Source organism: Phoca vitulina, unplaced genomic scaffold (assembly GCF_004348235.1).
Source record: "Phoca vitulina isolate PV1807 unplaced genomic scaffold, GSC_HSeal_1.0 scaffold4, whole genome shotgun sequence".
Lineage (NCBI taxonomy): Eukaryota > Metazoa > Chordata > Mammalia > Carnivora > Phocidae > Phoca > Phoca vitulina.
The window spans coordinates 58654220-58681848 of NW_022589707.1; the positions used below are offsets into that span (position 1 = coordinate 58654220).

Genomic DNA, 27629 nt, shown 5'->3' on the forward strand with positions numbered 1-27629 from the left:
CTTGTTTGTTGATGGGGAAGGCAAGCTCAAGGATCTTATTTAGTGCTGCCTGCACTTTTTCACTGAACCCCTACAGACAAAAAGGACCCTTTGTGATTTGGGGACAATCATTATGTGACCCTCATCTGCCTTTGAGAAGCCCACTTGACTCTTTTCTCCAGTATTTTCACCTGCAAAGGCTCATGAGGTGCATGTGACCTAGAGGCTGATCCACTGACATCTCTGAGAGTAAGAGTTTATCCTTGGCCTCCTGAGTTCCATAAGGACAAGTGCATCCTGTCATGTACCTCTCTCAGCTCTATTCCTTCCCTAAAGCTTTGGAGCAGGTAAGCTGGGGCCAGTCCTTGCACAGAGGGGCTCTAACCTGCCTTTTAGAGCCCTCAAGGGGCCTCTTCACCATCAAGTGGTTGGAATAAAATCTGTGGGCAGAAAGCATATGTTGGGTTGTTGCTATTATTATTGCATACTATGTCAATAGACATTATATACTACCTAAATATTTCCAGAATATCATTGCATTTTAAACTACTGCCTTATTTTATAGGTAAGGAGAGCAGGAAGCAGAAAGGCTGAACACCTTGCCCCTTTACAATAGAAACGGTGTTGATACTATATTATGTTCATGTGTAAGAGGGAGACTATGAATATGGATGAATGAATGCAAATGAAATGAATGAATAAATTAGAGCAGAGAGACTGACTCGCCCTGATCTGCAGATGTTCATCTTCAAAGCTGTCGAGCTTCCAGGTATCTCGGCATCACTTAGCATACAGTGGGATTGTTTCTCTTTCCAGCCTCACTTTCCCATCATCCAAACTTAAATTATGTAAACATTAACGAGAAGCACAAACCCAAACCCAAAAGAGTTAAACATTTTTCAAAAGCTTTAAATGTCTGAATATTGTAAATACATGCTTTATTTGACAAAAGTGGCCCATAGTCATAAATTAAAATGCAAGGCTCTGTGAAATTCCACCGAGTGTCATTATTCTAACAATGTTCCCGGCATTTGAATTGCCCCTCTGTTTTCTGCAATGGCTCACATATGTGCACACCACCAACAGGCCGTGGCAGAACAGAGGAGCAATTCACACAGAACTGCGTTAGGAATTTGTGGATTCCATTGGTGGACATGGACTGGACAAGAAACTCCGTTTTGAACAGTCTCTGACAAGGAGGCTGGCCTCGGATACAGACTTCATGACAGTGATGTTAAGGGTCTGTGACTCCAGGTTGGAGTGGAAGAAACCCACCTCCCATAATAGGACTGCAAAATTGTGACAGGCAGGACAATCAGCTCAAAACCAGGACTAATTAGAGCCAGAGCCATATCAAGTTGAAATGCTAGGCAACTTGACCTTTAGATTTCAGAAAAGGTCACATTCAAGACCAGGAAAACTGGACTAGGTGACTTTTCAAGGTTTTTCCCCAATTCAGTTCCATGCATGTTCTTTAAAATCACAGCTGTATTCTGGTCTGTCTTGTGACCTTCAAGGCTGCTTTCATCTCTCCTTGCTGTTTTCCTAGCTCTGCATTTCTCTCCCCAGCAGTACATACATACCTCCTCTCCCTTCAGCCCTGGAAACACACACTAAATCCTCTTAGCATTGGCCACCCAAATCACCATCCACACATTTTTATTTTCAGTCATTCAGACTAGAGGAGCTCTCCCCACTCCCGTGGGAAATTATATTGAATATCATTACAAGAGAGCCTTCTCTTCTCTCTGTCATTAGGGACAACATCAGTATTTCTATACTCAAAATTCCTAATGCAGCTAAATAAGAAAGACTGTCCTTCTCCACTGAGATTCTCAGCACCTTGGCACAGGGTAGTCTTTTGTTCATCTTTGATGAGTTGATTTTGAGAAAAGAAACAATCAACAAATCCCCCCCTCCCCTAACCTCACCACCCCCATCCAAAAGCAAGTTTTTAAATTATCATGGACTTTGAGGCACTGCTGACTGGGGGTGAATATTAAAGTTCTAGGAGAGAAATTAATTGGAAGAATGGAAATTATTTTAAGTATTTCGAAATTTAAAGCTGGGAAAATATGCTAAAGCAAATCTTATCATGATTTGAGTGCTTGTTTTCCAGCACCTTCTTCATTATTTTCACATCTCCCTGATAATTGTGCTGGTAACTGTTCCTGTCTCCCTTTTCACACTAAAGGGTGTCAGTGAGAAATGACTTGAGTGCTATGACAATGGCCAGTCAACAACCAATACACATTCTCAGTATCAGGCTGTGTATTCAGAAGCTTACAGTAAGCTAAATTTCCATTGGCATCCTGGCAGCCACAGAGAGGCTCAGCAGAGTTACTAGACCAGTGCATAAGTTTATTACAGGATCCATTCCAGAGTGATGCTTATGTTTGTGGTAGCTGGAGCCTTCATAGTTAGAGCTTCATTTTATTTAAAAGCCAGAAAGGAAGCAACATGAGGCAGTTGCTAATCATCACTTTGATTTATGACTTATTTTGAAACTCAGTCATTCCTTGGTTTCATCATTGAGTAGGATCTTGAGTACTACTCCTTGGAAAATTTTTTAGCAGCTAATTCTTTTCACAGTGAATTCAATTTGCTTTTCATTGTCCCACCGGTAGAAAGGCATGAAATCCGTTTAAGAACAACTGTAACCTGCTTCCACCATCCTCTCAACGAGGGGCAGGGACCTAAAACACACACACCATGTTTTGTCTTGAAGAGCACTATATTCTCAAACATTGTGTTTAAATCTTATAATACGCAGAAGGTATAATAGATTGTTTCCTTTTCACTGCTCCACTTGGACCTCTGTTACTGACTAGCTGTGTGACCTCAGCAAGTTACTTACTTTCCCTGGGACTTAGCCTCCTCATCAGTGGTCTGGAATAATGATGCCCACCTCACAGGGTTATTCTGAGAAATTAATGGAATAATATCTATAAGACATTTTAATGAATTCTAACACACTAACGTCGTAGTGGTCATCACAACATGCATTACTCTGCCAAATCAAGTATATTGCAGCATGGATACACAGAGAAAATAAGAATTGGTGTAGGTAGAAGATCTGGAATGAGACTAAGTAAAACATTGGGGTCAACCACAAAACTGAGCAGTGGCAATGACGGGGAAATGGAGAGGCCAGCCTTAGACAGCCGGGCACAGTGCAGGGGGTGAGGGCCTCTCAGGGATCTTGTCACGAGGATGCTTTCTTTCTTCTCCTTGAGAGAGCGTGACTGACTGAATGTAGGAAAAGGACTCTCACAGCCACAGACCCATGGTCTCTGCATTAAATGGTAGCTGGAAGAGAGTCTACAGAGACACTAGCATTTTGTATCTAGCTCCAGCCAACACCAAGAAGGGAGATAAGCTCTGGGGTCCGACCTGGGTTTGAATTGCTGCTGGCTGCATGGTTTCTGGGAAATCATGTATCCTTATCTCTAAGTCTCAGTTTCCTTAGCTATAAAATGAAGTAAGTTGATGTTGATAGGATCAGATAATAAATGAAAAGTACCTGCCACATAATAAATTTAATAAATGTTAATTATTATTTGTATTATTAATTATGATAATTTTAATGTTAACCAAAGCAAAGGTTTACCAATGAGAAAAAAAGAATGAATGTGGGGGTGCCTGGGTGGCTCAGTTGGTTAAGCGACTGCCTTCGGCTCAGGTCATGATCCCAGGGTCCTGGGATCGAGTCCCACATCGGGCTCCCGGCTCAGCGGGGAGCCTGCTTCTCCCTCTGACCCTGTCCCCTCTCATGCTGTTTCTCTCTCACTCGCTCTCTAATAAATAAATAAATAAAATCTTTAAAAAAAAAAAAAAAGAATGAATGTGATAGTGTGTTTGGTTTCTTTTCCTTCCTTTTAAAAAGTGAAATTTGTGATATTAATCAATGAATGATTACCAGGACCATCATAAGATTATGTATGATGTTAAAAGGGTTGAAATCAACCACTCTGCAAGGTTACGGTCTAGGTAAAACCTTCACTGAATCATTTGTTAAATTCACATATACAAGTACTGCAGGGAGTTAGTTCTAAAGTGGCCATTTCCTGTGAAAAACTGGAAGGAGTATCTCAAGTCTAGAATTCCTTTTGTGGGCCAAGAGGAAGCTCTGGGTAATCTAAATAGTTCTGTTTGTTTGTTTGTTTGTTTGTTTTGTGGAGGGTAGGGGTAGGATTTAGGCTATGTGGTCTTATGAAATTGATGGATATAGTAAAAAATGGCAACTCCAGAATTTGCTTTCAGGGCTGACTATTATCTCCTAATGCAAGGGCTCCCTCTGCAGGCTCCAGTAACTCTCAGCTCCCGCATGGGAAGCTAAGTCCAGCTGTGCAAGTGCCTGTCGTAATTCCTTTTATTTGTGATTGTCACGCCATCCACTGACAATAGAACCACATGTCTGAACGTGTCATGGTGAACGCACTTCATAGGTACCCGTGGTGCTGCGTGTGGCAGACCGGGTGCTATCAGATGGTGAAGTGAGACCGGACCATGGTCCTCTTGTATGCCTTCACCAGCACGTGGCCCGTGGAACAAAAGACATAATACATCTTCAAGACCGCACCATAGTAGAGAGACACTGTCTCTGTGGATTTCCATAGCTCATTAAGTGCCTGATATTCCCATCTATTAAAAAGTAGGGTACAGAAACACCAAGGAACAACCCTAAAACCATGTTATGACCAACCGTAACGTCTGCAGAATATGTTAAGCTAAGACTCGGTTTAAAGTCTATCAGATAAATAAATGCATATATCAGGTTCTATTTGCCTAGGTCAAAAGATAACAAAAGATTATTTGGATAGATAAAACATGGCTATACGTCAACAATTATATGGATAAAGATGGACAGCTTATTTGAGGAAAACACGGTAGCACCACAGGTGATGTGAGAAACATGTTCTCAAAGTTCACTGGCCAACGTTCAAGGACAGAAAGGGCAGTAAGGTGTCCACAAAGTCTACACTCGGCCCTCAGACACTCCTACGTGATGAGCGTTAGGGAAACTGAGGAAGAGAGAGAATGAGTAGCAATAGTGAGCATGGACAAGGCTGGCCTAAAGTACACTCACTCACAACTTATTTCAACTGTTTTTCCCACTTGCTTTCCCATCTGGGCTCAGTATGTATGTGTGTGTGTGTGTGTGTGTATTAGTATGATTAATACTAATTGAGAAGGAAGTTTTAACTAAAATCATCACAAGAAAAATATCATGAATTGAATTGTAGAGTGTCGAATTCTTTCTTAAAAGAAATATTACTCAATTAAAAGATCTCCTACCTTGTCTCTGTATTCTTAATTTTTAAAAGGCATGTAACATTTGGGACATACCAAGAATGCATGAAAGACATGTAAGATCTAATGATACTGAATCCACCTGTGTGCTTTCATCCTTTGCCCGTCTTTCTATCTTTAAAATCTTGTATTCTTCTCCTTATCAATGGTGAACATCACGGCAAGTTTTCCTTACCTTTACTGGTAAGGTTTTTATTGGATATTGTTTGTGGATTTTAAAAAAATACTATCAAAAACATTTTATTATGAAAATTATTAAGCGTATGTAGAAGTAGAAAGGCTAGTAAAATGAACTTCCATTTACCCGTCACACTTGAACAATTATCAGTATGTGGTCAATCTTGTTCTATCATCCTCTTCCACTGCATTCCTCTGAAGCAAATCCCAGACATCTCCCATATAAAGGCTTAGCATTTGTCTTTCAAATATAAAAGCTCTTTTTAAAAAACATAAATGCAGTACCGTTAGCAAAATAAAAAAAACATGAATAATTCCTTAGTATCATCAAATATCCAGTGTTCAAATTTACCAGCTTGTCTTACGAATTTGTTACAGTTGGTTTGTCTGAATTGGGATCCAAATGATGTCCACACATTGCATTCGATTGAGATGCTTCTTAAATCTCTTTTAATCAAAGGTTAGTCATCCTTTGTTTTTCCCTTGTGCTTTCTGTGTGGATGAGTTCCTTGTCCTTGAGGTTCTTGTTGATGCTATTCTTATGGTGTTGACATGTTTCTACATCCTCTGGTTGTCAGATTTAGAGATTTGCTCAGATACAGGTTCTGTTTTTCTCAGCAGAAAGCTTTCCAGGTGGGGCTGTGTGCTCCCCATTGCTCCACATTGGGTTGCGGCCCCATGCTTCCAACCTCACCACAGAGGAGCAGAGGTGAATAAGAATACAAGAGGGGGGCACTCTATCTGGGGTGGGGTGCACAGTAACCGGGCAAAGAAGACAATTATTCTTGACAAAACATCGAATGGTTCTGGCTAGAATCTATCGAACTGTGTTTACCTGGGTTCTGTCTTGCTGGTGGGTGTCAAAATGCAGCAAGTGTGTGAATCAGTCGGGTATAGCTGGAAACTCTCCCCCAGTGAACTTACAGATACTCCCTCTAAAGGTGTATCTTGAGTCAAGAGACTCAAGAAAAGAGAGACAACAGAAATGTATGTGGTACAGGACACGTCATGTTCTCTACCTGGAGCTCCTGATGATAGGAGTGATCATTTAAGCTGGGAGAAACTTGGGGTCAAAGTTGGTAATCAGAAGGAGAGAGGTGTTAGAGAGATAATTAGTACCTGTGGTCACAAAAGCAGCTATCTACTATGTGGAAGAGATGGAGACAGGAGACCAGAATAAAAAAGTGGCTTGCAGGCACAAGGGAAATGGGTAATTATGAAATTAGAGATTAAAAGAATTAAGTCGTTAATAAAGTTTAAATCTTTTCCTTTTCTTTTAAGGCCTTGTTTTCTCTTTAGGATTTATAAGTAGAAAGTAAAATTAAATAAGGATGGGCTATTTTGCTAGATAAACAATTTCATCATTTCTTATAATCCATGATTTTTGCACTGTTGCAATCTAGAAGCTATTTAGATCTTAACAAATCATGGATGAAATGGGACCTCAGGCAAAGAGCTTGGGAGATTTAGCTTCAAAGCCTGGCTTTCATTTCTTTCTTTCTTTTTTTTTTTCTTTTCCTTTACAATTTTTTTGAGGCATATTTTATGTATCCTAGAACTCACCCACTCCAAGTATATATTTCAATGATTTTTAAAGGAAATTTAGCGAGCTGTACAACCTCACCATAAATCAGTTTTAGAACATTTTCTTCCCCCCAATAAAATCTCTTACGCCCATTTACAGTTAATCCTGTCCTCATTCCAATTCCTGGTCCCAGGCAATCATGGATTTACTGTCTGTCTCTACAAATTTGCCTCTTCTAGATATTTCATACAAATGGAATCAAATATGTGGTCTCCTAGATCTGGCTTCTTTCATTGAGAATAAAGCTTTTGAGGTTCATCCATGTTGTAGCTTGTCGCTGTGGTCCGTTCCTTTTTATTGCTGAATATACCACATTTTGTCTATCCATTCATCACTTGCTGGGCATTTAGGTTGTTTCTGGTTTTTAGCTATTATGAATAACTCTACTAAGAGCATTTATATGTAAGTCTTTGTGTGGACATATGTTTTCATTTCCCTTGGGTAGAGGAGTGAAATTACTAGTATACAGTAAATCGATGTGGAACTTTTTAAGAAACTGCCAACCTGTTTTCCAAAGTGGCTGTACCAGCAACTTACGAGTGTTCCTTCTTCTCCGTGTCCGCCTAGTCCTGCTTTTCAGTAGCTGTGCAGCTTTAGGCGAACTTTAATTTCCTCTTTAATAAAGCAACTGGGGTGGGGGCACCTGGGTGGCTCAGTTGGTTAAGCATCTGACTCTTGGTTTCAGCTCAGGTCATGATCGCAGGGTCCTGGGATCGAGCCCCACGTTGGGCTCTGTGCTCAGCATGGAGTCTGCTTGAGATTCTCTCCTCCCTCTGCCCCTCCCGCTCCTGCTCTCTCTTTCTCTAAAATAAATAAATAAATCTTAAAAAAAACCCAAAACCAGCTGGGGTGAGGCATTAATATTTCCCAAGTGTTTACTCAGCTAGATAGGCACAGTGGCACAAGAGAGCGAGCCATTGTATCTGGGTGAGGTTCACAGCACCCAGGCAAAGAAGACAATTATTTTTGATTAAACATCAAATGGTTCTGGGCAAAATCTATTGAACTGTGTTTACACATTGTTCAATAGATTTGTGTATTGTGTATTATGTGGTCACAATACCATAAATTGTGTGTCTATCATAGTGTCTAGACATTGTGATAGACATTGTGACAGAGACACTCACATTCTTTGTCTTAACTTCACTGTCATCCCCAGGAAATGTACGTATGATTTTGTACGTATCTGATGAGTGTGCTGAGGTTCAGAGACATTAGGTGAGTTAGGCGTCGCTCTAACACAGGGTTGTCGTGAGTGCTAAATTACGTCCAATAGCCTATATGAACATGCATAGTAGAGTTCTGGGCACGTAAAAGGTGGCTAATGAAGAGATTTTCATTTCTCTGCTTCTTCCTATCATTCACATCTCACATAGATAGATCTAAGCACAGGGCCTGAGCTACCCTAGTCAGGCCCCCCCACTTTCCTGGGCTACCTGCCTGTTCCAAAAGACTTTGGGGGAACCTCAAAAGCTTGTAGAGAACTTATCCGGTAGTTGCAACTGCTTTTAGGGAAGAAGTATCTCAAAGCTCACCCTCAACCCCAAGTAGCATCATTTTTGTTGCATGAAACAGTAAGAGCAACTAGTTCAGGATGGGCTTATAGCTTTCAATGGTTTCTTTTTATTCTTGTTCCTTGTTCCTCCCTCCACTCACAATGGCGGCTCTTTTCCAAATTCCAGCGAAGGGAGTTCTGCAAAAAGTACCTTTTAAGGTTGTCAAAAGTTAACTGACTTGATTGCTTTGAAATGGACCCATATCAGTTGGCTGGAAGATTACTTAAGTGGCAATAAGAAATGAAAACAAAAGGCAATAACACTCCCTTTGTCAAGTATAGGAAAGTGATCTGGGAGAAAAGGGCTCAATTAATATCTTAGTCAAATTCAAGGGTTTGGGTTTTAAAATATCATTTTATGTATGAAAGTTTATATAAAATATTTTTAATATGAAATATGACATTTTATATAAACTATACAACTTAAAATTTTTTTTGTCTTCTGTTTTAGATCAGTAACTTGTCATTCATTGTGTCTTTTCAGGGAGAGCCTGGTGTCAGAGGCCCCCCGGGCCCCTCTGGGCCTCGGGGCATAGGAACCCAAGGGCCAAAGGTGAGTCTCTAAGTCTGTGCTCTGTGTGAAGTGCAGATACCATCCGTGCCAACCGAGTGGACATTAACTTCACGGCACATGTTTATTGTAGTGTTGACTTATTTTTTCTTGAGTGCTGACGAAAAGTCTTCTTTTCTCATACTATGTAGCTTTCAGTAAAATAGATCATTTGAGGGTATGAAGCCATTTACTTCCCCAAAAGAAATTAGAAAGTGTCTCTTAAGAAAGTGGTTGCAAAATGCTCAAAATATTTGCAGGTTTCTTGGAGGCTGTGCCATCATTAAGGAGCACACATTTTGACTGTGGTCAAGGTGCTTCAGCTGGCCTTTTAACAGAATGCCTGGTAATGCATTGTGTCACATGTGCATAGTCCACTCTGTCAGGGCCTCAGGGCAAGGCTCTACATTTATTGTCCCCATGGAAGGTGACAGAAACTTCCTTGAACTCCCTTTGCTCTCGTTTCTATTTCTCTTTCTTTTGTCATCTCCAATCTGGTGATTATTCATCCTTTCTTTCTTATAATCCAGTGTTTTTCAATGAGGGAGATCTTGTCTTCCCTGGTTTGCCCCAGGGGGGACATTTGGGATGTCTGGGACATTTTTGGGTGTCACAGTGGGGGGAGGAGTGCTACTGGCATCTAGTGGGAAGGGGGCAGGGATGCTGCTAAACATCCTACAGTGCACAGGACAGCCCCCATCATAAAGAGCTATCCAGCTCAAGATGGGAATAGTGCAGAGGTCGAGAAGCACTGTTTTAACTGTTGATTCACGTGTTCAACAAATAATTCTTTGATTTGTTCAAAAACCGAAGTAAAGAAGTATCAGGCATGTTCATAGGGCAAACGGGTGTCAGTAAGCCACTCATTTCAAATTTCAAATCCATATGTTCATGACCAAAATGCACAGAAGTGAATTAGAGCCTCATATTCAGAGAGGACAGGGCAAAGGCCCCATGAGTCAAAGATTTTAGTGAGGATCCCAGAATTACCAAGATTCTTAGTTTATCTTTTTTTGTCCATCGACTTCATTTTGGCAGTAGGTGATTTCTTAACTGTGTGGATCACTTTACATGGATGAAGATACTCCCAAGATGTTAGTAGTTGTTATCACTGGGTGGTGGAAAGAAGGGTCTATTTTTTTCTTTGTCGTTCTCATCTTTAATTTTTTTTTCAATGAGCAGGTGTTCCTCTTACAATTAGGAAAAAATAAAGCTTTTTTTTTTTCTGTAGTGGAAAGAAAAAAAGGCTGACTTATATAGTAACTCATATTAATCCAACATTTCTCAAAGCTTGTTCCATCAAATGTTAATTAGGAACTTCTGGAATAAACAAAGTTAAACTAATCTCTCTATTGTGGGACTTCTTAGAGGTTTTAATATATTTCTATGGGCATACCTTGGAGACATTTTAGGTTCAGGTCCAGACTACCACAATAAATACCACAATAAAGAGAATCCAATGAATTTTTTGGTTTCCCAGTGCATATAAAAGTTATGTTACCATTATATTCTAGTCTATTAAGGGTGCAATAGCATTATGTCTAAAAAAAACCAAAGAATATACCTTCATTAAAAATACTTTATTGCTAAAAATGCTAACCATCATCCAAGCTTTCCACAAGTAGTCATCTTTTTGCCAGTGGAGGGTCTTTCCTCCATGTTGATGGCTGCTGACTGATGAAGTTGGTGGCTGTTGGAGGTTGGGGTGGCTGTGGCAGTTTCTGAAAAGAAGACCACAGTGAAGTTTGCCACCTTCTTGACTTTTCTTTTCACAAACAATTTCTTTGTGGCATGCGTTTGATAGCATTTTACCCAGAATAGAACTTCTTTCAAAATAGGAGTCATTCCTCTCAAACCCTGCCACTGCTTTATCAACTAAGTTTATGTAATATCCTAAATTCCTTGTTGTCATTTCAATAATTCTTCACCTTTTTTTTTACAAAATGTATTTCTTAAATAAGACTTGAAAGTTAGAATTACTCCTTGATCCATCAGCTGCAGAATGGATGCTGTGTTAGCAGCCAGGAAAACAACATAATCTAGTCATCCTTCTCCACCAAGAGCTCTTGGGTGACCAGGTGCACTGTTAATATTTTGAAAGCAGTCTTTTTTTTTTTTTTTTTTCTGAGCAGTAAGTCTCAACAGTAGGTCTAAAATATTCAGTAAACCATGTTGTGGACAGATGTGCTATCATCGGGCTTTGTTGTTCTCCTTATAGAACATAAGCCAAGTAGATTTAGCATAATCCTCAAGGGCCCCCATATTTTTGAACTGGTAAATGAGCACTGGCTTCAATTTAAAGTCACCAGCTGCATCAGCCCCTAACAGGATGGTCATCCTGTCCTTTGAAGCTTGGAAGCCAGCCGCTGACTTCTCTCCAGCTATGAAAGTCCTAGATGGCATCTTCTTCCAATATAAAGCTGTTTCACCTATGCCGAAAGTCTGTTGTTTAGTGTAGTCACCTTCATTTACTCTCTGAGCTAGATCTTCTGGACACCTTGGGGCAGCTTCATCAGCACCTGCTGTTCACCTTGTACTTTTATGTTACAGAGAGGACTTCCTGCCTCATGAACTAAACTCTGCTAGCTTCAAACCTTCTGCCCCTTCTTTACCTCTCCCAGCCTTCATAAAACTGAAGAGAGTGAGGGCCTTTTTCCGGATCACGCTTTGGCTTAAGGGAAAGTTATGGCTGGTTTGATCTGCCCAGACCACTAAAACGTTCTCCTTATCAGCAGTAAGGCTGTTCTGCTTTCTTATCCTTCTTGAGTTCACCGGAGTATCACTTTTCATTTCCTTCAAGAACTTTTCCTTTGCGTTCACAACTTTGCTAACTGTTCAGTGCAGGAGGCCTAGCTTTTGGCCTGTGTTGGCTTTTGACATGTCTTCTTCACTAAGCTTAATCACGTCTAGCTTTTAATTTAAAGTGAGAGATGTGTGACTCTTCCTTTCACTTGACCACCTAGAGGACATTGTAGGGTTATTAGCTGGTCTTATTTCAATATTGTTGTGTCTCAGGGAATAGGGAGGCCTGAGGGGAGGGAGAGAGACAGGGGAACGCTCTTGGAATAATCAGAACACATACAACCTTTGTGATTAAGTTTGCTGTCTTAAATGGGTGCTGTTCATGGTGCCCTAAAACAATTACCATCGTAACATCAAAGATCACTGATCAGAGATCGCCATAAGCAATACAATAATAATGAAAAAGCCTGAAATATCGTGAGAGTTACCAAAATGTGACACAGAGACAGGAAGTGAGCGAATGCTGTTGGAAAAATGGCACACATAGACTTGCCTAACAGCATGGCCACAAACCTTCAGTCTGTAAAAAAGCAGTATCTGGGAAGCCTAATAGTGAGGCACAAGGAAACAAGGTACGCTTGTATGCACTAGGGATCTCCAAGGAGAGGCACACACATGGTGTAGAACACTTTCCAATCTCATTTGACCACAGAAGTCTTTCCTCAAGAAGCACGGAGTTCACTCATGCTGTAGAAAACACATATTGGGAAATGAGGTACTTTTTGCTTTATTTACCTATTTTCTTAAAAATTCAATACTGATCCACTGAATCTTTAGCTGCAACGCCAGTGAATAGCACTCCCTATGGAAATGGAGAAACACAGTAGAGGCTACACAGAATTATGTGTGAGTGGTCTTCACACCCCTGGTGTTGTGGGGGTTGGTGGTGGGACAGCTAGAGGGGACAAGGCTCCCGGGCCAACGCTTCTGCTTAGGCCAAGCAGCTCTGCCTTGCCTTTTTACTTGTATTTGGATTATGCGTAAGATTTTTGCAAGGGTTCTGTGGCTTAAAATTGGGGGAAAAACACTGCTTTATATAAGATATGATATAACTTCATGGGGTGCATAGATTAGGTCCTGATCAGACCAAGGTAAGAAGGAAGCCAAGAGCAGTAATACACTGTTTCTTCCTAAATCTTCTCATACTTCTCTTCAATTTCTCTTGGTCTTCCAACAGGGAGATATTGGGCAGAAAGGCTTGCCTGGCCCTCCTGGTGCCCCTGGCTATGGATTACAAGGAATTAAAGTAAGTGGATATGATCGCTTGCATCACCTCTCAGTTCACCAGAATGATGAGAGAAGAGGTTGTGGATAATATCAAACGTGACTATTAGGAAATGAATTTAACATAAGCTTAGCAGTTAAAATTACCTCCAGTACTTAGAGACACAGTCCAGAAGTGTAAAAATGCTCTAAGTACATTAGCTTCATGAACACCAGACATTACATAAATTGCTCAGTGAGACATTTAATGGTTACGGTGGGTTTGTTGTCCTTACTGGTCTCTGAGCCGAGTGGAGAATGTATGCCCAGCTGTGTGTTCTCTCCCTGTCTCTGTCTCCATCTCTCACCTTCCTTCCTTGCCTGTATCTTCCATTCTTAGCCCAGGGCTTCCTAGTCTTAGCTCACAGTGGAACCGCCTGAGGAACTTTATGAATAATACTGATGACCTGCCCCAGAAGAACTAGATCTGAATCTCCGGCGCTAGTGCTTGAACACTGTGGGTATTCAATACTGGTAAAAGCCCCCAGGTGATTCTTCTGAGCATCTAGGATAAGAACTCTGGCTCTAGGCCCCGAGTCTGTGTAATTGGAATTCACAGCTACCTGTATTCTGCACTCTTTCTGTCTCAACAGCCCAGGTCTCCGTAGACAAAATTTGACATCTAAAGGTTGCCATGCAATTTCAAACAATTTCCTTTTCTACATCTCCTATGTTGATTTATTGATTTTTAATTTTTATTTTTTTACTGGCTCATTCTCATTCTATTTTCTCCCAAATAAAATTCTATTGTTTTTACCATGCATAAGCTTCGAAACGGAGTAATTCATCCCCTAGATAATTAATATTGACTCTTAAAAAGTGGAAACATTCAAAATAAATTCTTTTTCAAACAGAATTTCTTGGGGCACCTGGGTGGCTCAGTCGCTTAAGCCTCTGCCTTCGGCTCAGGTCATGATCCCAGGGTCCTGGGATTGAGCCCTGCCTCAGACTCCCTGCTTAGTGGGGGGTCTGCTTTTCTCCCTCCTTCCTGCTTGCTCATGTTCTCTCTTGCTATCTCTGTCTCTCTCAAATAAATAAATATTAAAAAAAAGAAAAAAAGTTCTGTTCAAATAGAACTTCTTAGTAAGTAGGAGACAGTAAGAGCTTGAGATAATAATTGTGAAAATCCTGTGTTGAAAATAAACCACCTACTCCAGTGTAGAGAGTGAGCTTAGTCAAGAGCAAAACTCATGGAAAATGGGTTAAATCTTTCCCTCTACCACATAGTGCTAGGGCTTCCACGGCTGGTCTTCTAAGCAACACTTGCTCATCTGTGGGGCTGAGGATCCAAGGGAAGGCCCAACAGTTAGCATGTTGCTGATGTACCAGCACTGGAAAATACAACAAAAAACTGCTTCCTTGTAAACAACATCACTCTCATGCTTAGTCGTAAAATTCTACAGTTAAAAGATGGTAATGCTCTATTAGATGCCTTTGCATGAGTCTGTTTAGATAATGAACCCATGTTAGACCATGGGTCTTTTCACCAGTAGGAGCTCAGCTCACAGGTGCTGGTAGTTCCTTATTGCAATCTCGTTAAATCTGGTGCCAATGTTGTCCTTTTTATTATCAGGGGAAGTGGAGGGGGGGAACTTCCTTATTCCCCAAGGAGCATTGCAGGTTGCACTTAATCCTCACCAACTCTGACTCAGGTGCCCTGCCTTCCTCACCGCTTGTCCTTTTTTTATGCTCCCCCAAGATATGCTATGTTCAAAGTCCATCTTAAGGGAGACTCTTGTGTGAAGCCTACCACAACAGGGAAAGAACCAAAATGAAAACTGTCACATATCCAGTGGTAGCAGAAATGAGATCAGCTTTTCTTCCACTGAGGGCGGTGACTGGAACCTACTTGGCAGTGAGCCCTAACCAAGGCTGTCTCATAAAACCTCTCTTGACGTATTGGATTGCCTGGCATCCTGTTGGCAGAGGGCAAGCCTATTTCGCTCAGGACTGCCACCTCATTTTCTTGACCCTGGGTTGTACCATCACTGTAAAAGGGAGGGAACTGAAAAATCTAGTTGGTGGTGTTCCTCCGAGTTATTTTAAGGCTACATGATGAGTGAAATGTCATTTTATGTTCAATTGTTGACCTATTTCCCACCTCTTTCTAAAACCCATCTGAATTAGTAAAACACTTCTGTTGGTATGTCTGTTGGTCAGTCTTTGATGGAAGCCCTTGTTGCTGTTAACCTTTAACATTGGGGTCTGATCTGTGCCCTGTCTCTCATGCTGTCCCAACCATGGGGAAAATAAGGGCTTGGGCTACAATCACAGAAGTGATTTGTTCTAGCACTTGCCTAACTTTGTTGCTAGAATATCGTGTCTTCAGGCAGTCACTCATCAACCACCCACCCACCCACCCACCAATACCGGTTGAGCACCATCTATGTCAGGCAAATAACCTAAGTGCAATATAAAATAGTGAATGAAGAGACATGAATTTAGTCATGGCATTTATAGGCTATAAAATAATCACACTCTGAGCTCCACAGAGTATGGAGGGGAGGCACATGGAATAAATTGGGCTTACAGTAGGCCAAAGTAATGAGTGTAGTCTTAATCCCAAGAGCAATTGAGAGTCAGGGAAGGATGACATGATCAGACAGATATTAGAAAAGATGCACTCTGTCTACCATCTGTAGAATGGATGTGCATGACTACAAAGAATGTGGGTGCTGCCCTTCCCATTGCCCCCAATGTATTCTCCCGATTCTCCATGCAGAAGAGTGTGATCTTCTGTCAACCCCTCTCTTTCCACCTCTCCTGAAGCTCTGGGACCATACATGGGAAATATGAAAACATGATGGGCCCACTCCCCTTGGGTACCATGGCAGTCTCCTGCAGTTTCTCTGCAGTCCCCCCTGTGACTCAGCAGGCTCTGCACTGCAGAGAAGCTCTGGCTCTTTCAGCGACTTCAGTGGTTTCTCTCAACTGCAGATGTCTGTTGATTGAATGGATGAATATGGGACTATGGCTCCTTGGCCTTGGTCTTTCAGGTTCATGGTGTAGGCCGGGAGGTTATTTGATGCCACCATCTTGTCCCACTGTGAACACTGGCCATTCCCCTAAATATGGACTATAGATATACCAGTAATCTTCCAAGTGAAGTCAGGGGGGGAGAAGCAATGGGGTGGGGTCTCTAGGGATTCCTTGCTCTGTCCACTAGCCCTTCCAGGGGCCAGGAGGGATATAATGAGACGGTGGGCCAGTTTCTGTCTCTACATCTTTGTTGAAGTCAGTTCCGGTGTCCTGCTCAGCCCTGACGTTCCTGTAGTATTTTTTCTCAGAGGATCAAGAGGTATTTATAAAAATAAGATTCCTGGTGGCGCTCCTTGACTTTAGGAGGTAGATTTGTGGACTGGTCTCTACTATAACTCCTGCTGTGCATAAACCCTTTATTCATTAAAAAATGTGCTTCTATGCCGCTGGCCTTCCCTTCTACATTTAGGCCTGAACATGACTGATCCAACCCTGGCTGCAGGAACTGTCCCTGTAGTCAGGCTGGGCTAGCGGATGGGCTAGCGGATGGGCTAGCGGATATTTAGGCCAAGCCAGTGTGAAAAATAGCCACAGTGACATGCTGGGGGGAATTTGGTGAATGTTATCTGGCAGAAATCCCAGTATCTCCAAAGTGGATAAATAGTGATGATTACAGGGGTCACATGATCTTAGAGCTAAAGGATTAACCTCTAAGACAACTGGGGCCCAGAAATGGAGGTAAACTCATCCAAATGATCTCTCCCCTCTATATTCTGATCTCAAGACATGATGGAAAGAAAATGAGCTTTACAGTCACACAGACCTCGGCCTGAATCTTGTGTAAGCTTGGATAAAGCCTTGAACCTCAGCTTCTTCATCTTTAAAACGGAGATAAGACAGACTACTTTAGGGGTGCCTGGGTGGCTCAGTCGTTAAGCATCTGCCTTCGGCTCAGGTCATGATCCCAGGGTCCTGGGATTGACCCCGCATCGGGCTCCCTGCTCCGCGGGAAGCCTGCTTCTCCCTCTCCCACTCCCCCTGCTTGTGTTCCCTCTCTCACTGTGTCTCTCTCTGTCAAATAAATAAATAAAATCTTTAAAAAAAAAAAAAAAAGACAGACTATTTTACAAGGCACCATGAACATAAAATTGTACAAAGTGTCCAGTACACAGTACTGAGTACTCAACAAGAGCTGGGGCTATGGAATCGACATATTTGAATCATGGCTCCCTGAGTACTATAACCTGGCCTCAGTTTTCATATCTGAGTAATGGGGATAATAATAGTACTATTACCTAAAGTTGTCATGAGAAATAAATGAAATTAAATGAGACTGTATGTGTAACACATTTAACACAGGGCTCGGCACACGGTTACGTATGCAGTAAATATTTGTAGTTATTCACATTATTGTTCCTTCCTGCTTCCCTCCCTTTCCACTAGTCCTTCTTGTATTTTCCAGGATGAAGGTCCAGAATTCTGGCATTCAAATGATTCAATGCTCTAAGACATAAAATACTGGTTACATGAGTTAGTGTAGGCCTGACTCTAGTACTAAATAAACCCCAAAACGAATAATGGCTCACACACAACTGAGGTTTTTGCTCACTTAACAGGCCAATGTAGGTGTTCCTTTTTGGTGGGCAATTTTCTTTCATTTAGAATTTCAGAGAATTTCATCCTCCTTTTATGCTTCCTCCTTGTGCCGGGCCTCTTTACCATTTATACCCAGCAAGGTGACAGGGAGAGTGTGAAAGAGGCACATCTGTTTCTCCCAAGTCTTGGTTGGGCGTTGACAACATGTTACCTCTGCCCCATTTTACTGGCTGGAACCAGCGTCGTGGAAAGGCAGTCCAGCCGTGTGCCAGGAAGAAGAACCAGAGGTTTGATGAAGAGCCGGCATAACGGCATACATAATTTAACCTGTTTCTAGGAAGGATGGCAAATTTAAAGTTATTTGTTGTTCTGAAGTCTGTTGGTGCTTCCAGAAGCGAACAGAAGACAAGAGTGGTCTCCATGGCAATTTCCAGAATGCTTTGTCACTCTCCTGAAACGGCAGGGCCCTGTTACCCGGGCTTACAAAGATTGGGTTCAGCTTCATCATTCCTTTTATCCTAACTTCAAAAGAAAACCTAGAGCCTTGATATCTTCTTACTTATTTCACGCAGCATCAGGAGCACCAGAGGATGATTTAGAAATTTGTCTTGAGTAGACAGGCTGAGTCCCAGCCACAGAGCTGGAGGAGGCTTGGGGTTTTGTGGGACAAGGAAAGGACCAGGAAAAGCTCATTCCTGTCTGTGACAAAGCCAGGGTGAGAGGACAAGGGCCACCTGGAACCTGGTAGGAGAGCCGTGGTTTCAAAGTCAGGAGAGATGGTGTCAGGGAGGGAGAGCTGAGAGGAAGAGCTGATGTGAGGAATAAAGAGGAGCCAGCAATTAGGCTCACGTGAGGAATAAGGGAAGGCGCAGTGTCTTAGGGGATTACCCAGGATGCCAACAGCATCTGAGATTCAGCATGGGTGTGGTGGGGGGGTGAGGCCCAGCATGGGGACAGCCAGAAAGAAAATGGTTTCTCCCTCCAAAGCTCTCTGATTAGAAATTTGGGATACAACCCAGAACTTTGTAAGATTCTTGCTTCAATGTTTAGGGTTAATGTCATTTCTTAGGTACATTTCTGTTTGTTTCAGCTGCATCAAAGTAACTATGGTTCTATAAACTCCCAGCGCCATTTTAACTGCAGCAAGTACTTTTGCCATCTTCTGAGCTCCCTTCACCAGAAAGGCTAAAGCTTGAAGGAATGTGAGCATACTGTGGTGGAAGTCTCACATAGAACCTGGCAGCCTTCTGCCTGGCTCCTACCTATACCCGATCACTTTGAAAGTGTTTCCAGAATCCGTTTGACTAGATTTTTGGTTAAAGTGGACCTATTACTGCATGGAAAATTGCCCCCACTTAAAGGCCAAATAGAAAAGATTTGTTGAAATGAAATTGACTTAAGAGGGAAAAAATGAGACCTAATAAAAGTCAGGGGTAGATTCAATATACACCAAGTTGCAAATACCTGCAGAAAGGTTAAGAGGTATTGACGTCTAGTCTTCCAAACTCATATGTGTATGATGGTGTTAATACTACTAAAAGAGCAATAAAGGGGCGCCTGGGTGGCTCAGGCAGTTAAGCGTCTGCCTTCGGCTCAGGTCATGATCCCAGGGTCCTGGGATCGAGCCCCGCATCGGGCTCCCTGCTCAGTGAGGAGCCTGCTTCTCCCTCTGTCTGCTGCTCCCCATGCTTGTGCTCTCTCTCTCTCCCTAACAAATAAATAAAGTCCTTAAAAAATATATTTTTTTAAAAAAAGCTTTCAACTTCACTTTGGGAAAAAAAAAGAGCAATATACACACACACACGTTTTAATATGATGACTTTCTGGTGTTTCAACTTAAAGTTTTCTTTCTCCTTCCTGACCATAAACAACAGCATCAAAACCAAAAAACAAACCAGCCTTGGTCATAATACAATCTCTACATTCAACCTGAACACACCTTAAAACTTAAATTGAAACAATAAGGAATATAATTAACAGCATGACATAGATTGTATGTGTGCTTATGCCAAAAACCATCTTTGACTTAGCTCCTAATACTTTTCCTGTATTGTAATTTTCAAACTCCCACAATGATTTCTCTACATAGAAAGGAGTCATCAGAACCACATGAGAGGTACCTTGAAATAGTTCAGAGTTTTGAGATTACACCTGCCAGATGGCCTCTGTCTGGGGAAGTCTGTGGCTCAAAATCGATCCTGGCCATCAAAATCCACAAACCTAGTTTTCAGACATTGAAGGCATCCTTTTATACCCGTATTATGCCTTTATACCTTTTATTATTTTTGAAACCAAATTAAAAACAACTATATGGGCTACAAACCCAAACCAAAAGCAATGAGCCCACAGTATTCTCTACCTGGTGGTATGGGTGAGGGAAAGTTTGCATTCATTAACCAGGCTGGCTCTGACACCATTTGCGTTTCTCCGTTATTGCTTCATGCTTTCATTTTCCTCCTGGGCCAAGTGGTTTTCATTCCTTCAAGCCAGTTAGGGAAAAGGATGTTTTGTTTGTTTTATTTACTTTTTTATTTCTGAATATGAATCTGAGGATGGTAGGGTATTTTCCTTTCTCAATTTCATGATTAAAATTTCCTGTGTAAATAGCCTATTCCCCAAAGCAGGGCTGGAATGGAGATTTTAGGATCTCAATTTAGTGATCTTGAATCATTATTGCCAGTTTATCTTTATTCTCTGTTTACCATTAAGAAAGCCTTGCGCAATGGCTAGCGATGATCTCAGAAGTCCTCTTGACTTCCACCACACTCCTTATACTGCCATGAACCCCAAAGGAAAAAATAATTTTTAGGTCACTTTTCCCAAAGTAAATGATGTATCCTGCCACAACCTTTACTAGGGTTTCCCCAATTCCAAAGAAAAATCAAAAGACTAAACACTTGGTAATAAAGGTAAGACAATGTCCAATGCCATGTTCTGATGCTGAATATTAAAAAAAAAAGATTTATCATCAAATATTTGAAAATTATGTGAATGATTTCATTTGAGCAGTTATATACTAAAAGTACTCATGTTATCATAGTTATCATTTATAATTATGGCAAACATGCTGCCATTTTAAATTGTTCCAACTTTTTCCTTCTTCCGTTTGTGTCTTCCTCCCCCCTCCCTCTCTCTCCTTTCCTACTTAGCTATTCATATCTATTTAATATATAAAGATGTAAATGTTATCTATCTATTCCTTTTCATTCTTATAACACATACTGTCCATATAAGACCAAGTTGAATGAAAGACATGGATAAATTAACACTTTGCTGCTACCATCTTTTTAGCACATGAATTTCACTTTTGAACATTTATAAAAGGTATTTTATCTTTTTCCCGCCCATCAGTGCTTGGTTAGAAGTAAATTACTAGTACATATTTTTCTCCTTCTTTCAGCAAAGAGGTAACTTTATTCTTCAGGGCTTTGAGTTCAGGGAGAGAACTAGGGCCATATTACATTCTTTATATTCCATGTGTTTGGGACGCCTGGGTGGCTCAGTTGGTTAGGTGTCTCCTTTCAGCTCAGGTCAAGATCCCACAGTCCTGGGATCGAGTCCCGCATTAGGCTCCTTGCTCAGCGGGGAGTCTGCTTCCCCCTCTGCCTGCCGCTCCCCCTGCTTGTGCTTGCTCTCTCTCTGACAAATAAATAAAATATCTATTAAAAAAATTATATTCCACGTATTACGCACGGAGATGTTCAGTAACGTATCCAAGGTCACTCACCCCAGTTCCTCATGCGCCTCCCTGAGGCAATTGTGTGACGTGTAGTAATCAAGTCAGGGTAGGTGTCAGAAGGAGGAAAATGATCAATTTGAGACTTTCAGAAGTAAGTGCCATTCAACATTTTTATTTGCATCTTGAAATTAAAAGTTGGCCCTTTGAGATGGGAGATGTATGTAGTGAGGTCTTTTTTCCTGATAATCTGAATATTTTAAAAGAGAGAGGTATTAAAAAACATTTCTTTCCCCCTGAGTGCAGTTCTGTCAGAAGCTGGGGACTGGGTTTAGCGACCTTCTGAAATCGGTGGCCAGGCCTACGACTAGGAGTTCCAGCAGGCTCTGGGCTGCCAAGGGTGGCCGTAATAACCACTCTGCCCCGCACACACTCCAAGGCTGATGGAGTCCCTTCCGGCTTGGTTGGTGGAAGGACATACTGTTCTGTACTGCAAACCTCTGTGGCCAGTCGGTGAGGGCCAACCAGTATGTAATCGAAACTCCCTTTGTGCTTTTACAAACATATTAAGGATTTTACAATTATTGGCTTTTTGTTATCAGCAGTTTTGCTTATCTAGTTGCAGAGAGGACTACCTCATTTTAAATATAAAATGTGATGGAAAATGAGGTGATTACCTGTTCAAGATCAGAGAAGTTCTGACAAAGCCAAGAGTACAGAGTTTGTGGTATTTGTGGCTCAAACTGATAGGCAATAAAGATAGCCCCAGAATAATCTCTTTCATCCTACTCATTTTTAACTGACCTGAGCCGATATCAAGAGTCAGACGCTTAACCAACTGAGCCACCCAGGTGCCCCAAAACTATATTTATTTCTCCTTAATCTCTTCTTAAAAGATATTTTCCTGAGTATAGAATTCTGAGTACAGCTTTTCCTCTCAATTGGTCCCCATCATTGCTCTTGAGAGGTTACCTGTCATTCCAACTATTCCTTGGATGATAATTTGTCTTTGTCTCTGTGACTTTTAATGCTTTCTCTTTTTATTTGGTGTTATGCAATTTCACTCTGATGTATCTAGGTGTAGATTCTTTTTTATATATTTTGCTTAATCTTAATTTGTTAGAATTTTTAATTTTGTGGACTAGTATTTTTCTTTTCTATCATTTCTGGGAGACTCTCATCATCCCATTCTCAATCATTCTTTAACATTGTCCCTTTTTATTGTTTTCATAGCACTATCATCATCTGAAAGTATTTGGTTTTTTGTTTCTTGTTTATTATCTGTCTTCTTTTGCTTAAAAAACAAATTTTTTTTGAGAGCAGGGACTTTGTTTCTTTCATCAGTACCTAATTCCCAGCACCTAGCCGTGCTGACATACAGTAGGCACTCAATAAATAGTTAATGAATATGACTTCACTGATAGGAGGAATTCTTAATCTCAGGAAACAAACTGAGGGTTGCTGGAGTGGGGGGGGGTGGGAGGGATGGGGTGGCTGGGTGATGGACATTGGGGAGGGTATGTGCTATGGTGAGCGCTGTGAATTGTGTAAGACTGTTGAATCACAGACATGTACCTCTGAAACAAATAATGCAATATATGTTAAGGAAAAAAAAAAAAAAAGAAGATAGCAGGAGGGGAAGAATGAAGGGGGGAAATCAGAGGGGGAAATGAACCATGAGAGATGATGGACTCTGAAAAACAAACTGAGGGTTCTAGAGGGGAGGGGGGTGGGGGGACGGGTTAGCCCGGTGATGGGTATTAAAGAGGGCACGTTCTGCATGGAGCACTGGGTGTTATGCACAAACAATGAATCGTGGAACACTACATCAAAAACTAATGATGTAATGTATGGTGATTAACATAACAATAAAAAATTTAAAAAAAATATTTAATGTATGAACAAAATAATGAATAATCGAATGGATGTATGAAGGTTATACGGTGGATGATGGTAAAGTTCCACCTGTAATCATACTGTTGACCCACAAAATGACTAATTTATATATACTTTAATTCAATAAACAATTACTGAATTCCATTATTAAGAGAACTCTAAACTTGTGAAATGATAAATGCTTTTTAAAATTCTAGTGTTTAATAGTGAGAGTATCTTACTCTTAAAGGTTGGTATACTTGATTGGCCTAAGAGAATTTTACCTGAAATGCTGTATTTGGCTTCTCGAAAGTAGATCTTTGTGACCAAATTATATGACTACGGTACAAGAGGACCACAGGGAATGCTATCAGAGTAAAAGTACTTGTTTGATACAAAGGAACCTGAGGTGTTGTATCTGGTGGGTCTTCTATATGCTCAGTGGGTTCTGCCTAGTGGTAATCAGAGTATATATTCAATAAGTCTTGATTGATCTGATCTCGGTCCTACTTTAAAGACTCTCATTAATAGATTAAGGAGGTAAGGAGGAGCAAATTTAACCCATCATTACCTGCCACCAGCCCAGACAATCTTGGCAGTATCATTACATTTCCCATGGTCCTCTTAAGTTAACAATCAAGTTAGAAATAAATGAGGGACCCAGTGCTATCCAGTTGTTACATTTTCACAACTTTACCAGGAAGTAATTTTTACCAGAAGCTTTAGCCTTGAAAATGGACAGATTTTGGGGCGCCTGGGTGGCTCAGTCGTTAAGCGTCTGTCTTCGGCTCAGGTCATGATCCCAGGGTCCAGGGATCGAGCCCCGCATGGGGCTCCCTGCTCAGCGGGAAGCCTGCTTCTCCCTCTCCCCCTCCCCCTGCTTGTGTTCCCTCTCTCGCTGTGTCTCTCTCTGTCAAATAAATAAATAAAATCTTTAAAAAAAATAAAAAATAAAAGTCTGCAATGAGACTGGAATTAAAAAAAAAGAAAATGGACAGATTTTCGTATGAGTTCATATTCGTAGAGATGACATTTCAAGAATACTAATACATTCATTATCAATTCCTATTCATCAGTGTAAGGGCAGTGAGCTTCTTTAGAAAACTATTGGCATATGCAATTATGCCTTTAAATAGTGGCTCTTAAATTTCAAAGGAGAAAATAGATTTTTAATTTATTAGAATACTAGCCTTCTGAAAAGTCTCCAATTGGCTTCTGTTGGTTTTGAAAAGTGAAATCTGATGAGTCAATAATTCCCATTGTAATTATTATGCCAATTTTAGAAAGAAAGAAATCTTCCACAGACCTCAGTCTGTCCTTTCTTCTTAAATTACCTTGCTGTGGTTATTTTGTGAAGTCAACACATTTGCTGTGTTTTCCTGCTACACATATACTTAAATAATAGTGCACACACACTCTTTGCCAGGATTGTGAGATGAGTAATACTAACATGGCCTACAAATAGGATCTGTTTTTGTTCTGCATATAAGGAAAGTAAGTTTATACATAAGTTTTAAAGTCAGATGTTCTGGGGCACTTGGCTGGCTCAGTCGTTAAGCATCTGCCTTCGCCTCAGGTCATGATCCAAGAGTCCTGGGATAGAGCCCCACATCGGGCTCCCTGCTCGGTGGGAGGCCTGCTTCTCCCTCTCCCTCTCCCACTCCCCCTGCTTGTGTTCCCTCTCTACTGTCTCTCTGTGTCAAATAAATAAATAAAGTCTTAAAAAAATAAAAAATAAAATAAAATAAAATCAGATGTTTTTTTCTGCTCAAAATTAAGGATACTAACTCCAGTATTTAGTCCTAGCTAGTTATACAAAATTTTATTTTGGCATTTCATTCCATAAATATCTATTGAGCGTATTTGAATATGCCAGGCTCTGTTCTAGGTGCTTGGAGTATATCATGTGCAAAAGAGACAAAGATTCTTGACTGATGGAAATTGCATTCTATTGGCAATAAACATAACAAATAAGTTACATAGTATGTTTGAAGATGAAACTGATAGAGAAAAGGAGAGCAGGGTAAGGGGGATGTGATAAAGTTTTAAGTGGAATGAAATCATAAGAAGGTAACATTCGAACAAAGATTTGAAGGAGGCGAGGGAGGGGCTCTTGAGGATTTCTGAAGAAAGAGCATCCCAGGCAGAGGGAAGAGTTTGTGCAAAAGCCCTGTGGTTGTGGGAAGGTGCCAGGCAAGTTCAAAAGAAGAGTGAAGGGACCTGTGTGGCTGGAGGTGAGGTCCAGAAGGTAACGACAGGAGGGCTGGAGTGGGGCCAACTCATGTCTAGCCAGGTAGGCCCTTGTAAAGACTTTGGCTCTTATTCAGAGTCTCATGGGGAGTCATTTCTGGGTTTTAACCAACACTGTGATTTGGTCTGACTTATTTTGTAGAAGAATGACTGTGACCGGTAGGCTGAGAATAGACTGTCTCAGGACCAAGACTGAACTAGGGAGGCTATTTAGGAATCCAGGCAATTACAAATGATATTTGAAAATCTAGGTTTTATAATCTAGTTCACATAAATTTAACTACCTCGGAAAGAATTTATATCTAGTTGCCTGTATCTGAAAGTAGAAACATGTGACAAGAAACATTCTGGCAAAGTTGATGCCAGACACATAAATCAAGTTGCATATCTACCAACTGAGTTTAAGCTATTGAATCATACTGAACTGTATTTTATATATGGACTGTGTGCAAATATAAAGAATCCTAAACCTAGAGACATGTTTTCATTACACTTTTGGGGAAAACAAAGGTGGGATTTTCCTCTTGCCTTTTGCCTTTCTCCCTTCCCTCTTTTGCTCTCTCCTCGGTCTATGGTAACCATATGCTGAAAACATGATCAGTGAAATTATGAGGTTTAGGACATGGATGTGACAGAAGTACTACTTGTTGCCTGACTTCCCTGCCAAAGTCCAGTGAAAGAGGGTTCTGTCTTCTATTGCCATTAGAAAACATTCTAGAATATACTTCTTAACAAACAAAACCCTCATCCATAGTAAAGATGTGGATGTGACTATATTATCCAAAATCTGTTCTATAATTTTGTTATTTTTTAAAAGATTTTATTTGAGAGTGAGAGAGCAAGAGAGAGAGAGCACAAGCAGAGGGAGGGGCAGAGAGAGAAGTAGCTCCCAATGAGCATGGAGCCCGATGCAGGGCTCAATTCAGGACCCTGGGATCATGACCTAAGCCGAAGGCAGATGCTTAACCGACTGAGCCACTCAGACACCCATTCTATAATTTTAAAAACCTTCATACATATATATATCAAGAAAATAAATCTAAAGAGTTTTTAATGTATACCCAAAGAGATAGCTTCAAAAATTAGCAAGACTCCATATGATCTGGGCATCCAATCTTAAGTCTTCTTAACCCCTCAGCTCTGAAAGTCTTTCAGTTCCCATGTACCCTGGCCCCAGTGCTTCTGTGCATGCTCTCCCTCTTCTTGGAGAGATCCCTTTCACTCCCTACTTAAACAGGCTCACTCTTTTTTTCTTTTTTATGTTGAAGGTATACAGTATAATGACTTTACTTACATACATGATTACTGCAATTACTATAGTTAAAATCCATCATCTCATATAGATAAAAAATATAAAGTAAATGAAAAAGACGTAAAAGATTTTTCCTTGTGATGAGTACTCTTAGGATTTACTCTCTTAACACCTTTCAAATATATCATAAAGCAGTATTAACTGTGATCATCATGTTGTACATTATATCCTTAATACTTGTTTATCTTATAATTGGACATTTATACCTTTTGACCACATTTATTTAATCTCCCTACCTTCACTCCTTGCCTCTGGTAACCATAAATCTGGTTTCTTTATCTATGAGGTTTTTTTCTTCTATTTTTTTTTAAGGTTCCATATAACGTGAAAAAATACAGTATTTGTTTTTCTCTTTCTGACTTATTTCACTTAGCATAATGCCCTCAAAATCCATCACTGTTGTCACAAATGGCAGGATTTCCTTTTTTATGGCTAATTAATATTCCCATACACATGGGAAACACATTTCTTTATTCATTTATCAGTTGATGGGCATTCAGGTTTTCCATGTCTTGGCTGTTAAAAATAATGCCTCCGTGGACATGAAGTGCAGATATCTCTTTGACATTTTGTTTTCTATGGATATCTTCCTAGAAGTGGAATTTCTGGATCATATAGTACTATTTTTTATTTTTTAAAGGAAACTCCATACTGCTTTTCACAGTGGCTGTACCAATTTGCAATCCCACCAACAGTGGATGAGGAGTCTCTTTTCTC

The 27629-nt window shown here is 40.7% G+C and overlaps 1 protein-coding gene across 1 annotated transcript in view; it reads left to right on the forward strand.

Moving 5' to 3' along the window:
- COL28A1 (collagen type XXVIII alpha 1 chain) overlaps positions 1-27629 on the forward strand; it is a 157833-nt gene that overhangs the window by 87209 nt on the left and 42995 nt on the right. Inside the window, exons 26-27 of the mRNA XM_032401237.1 lie at positions 9094-9162; positions 13139-13207. Of these exons, the coding sequence (XP_032257128.1) occupies positions 9094-9162; positions 13139-13207 (138 nt within the window). The remainder of the gene's footprint in view (positions 1-9093; positions 9163-13138; positions 13208-27629) is intronic.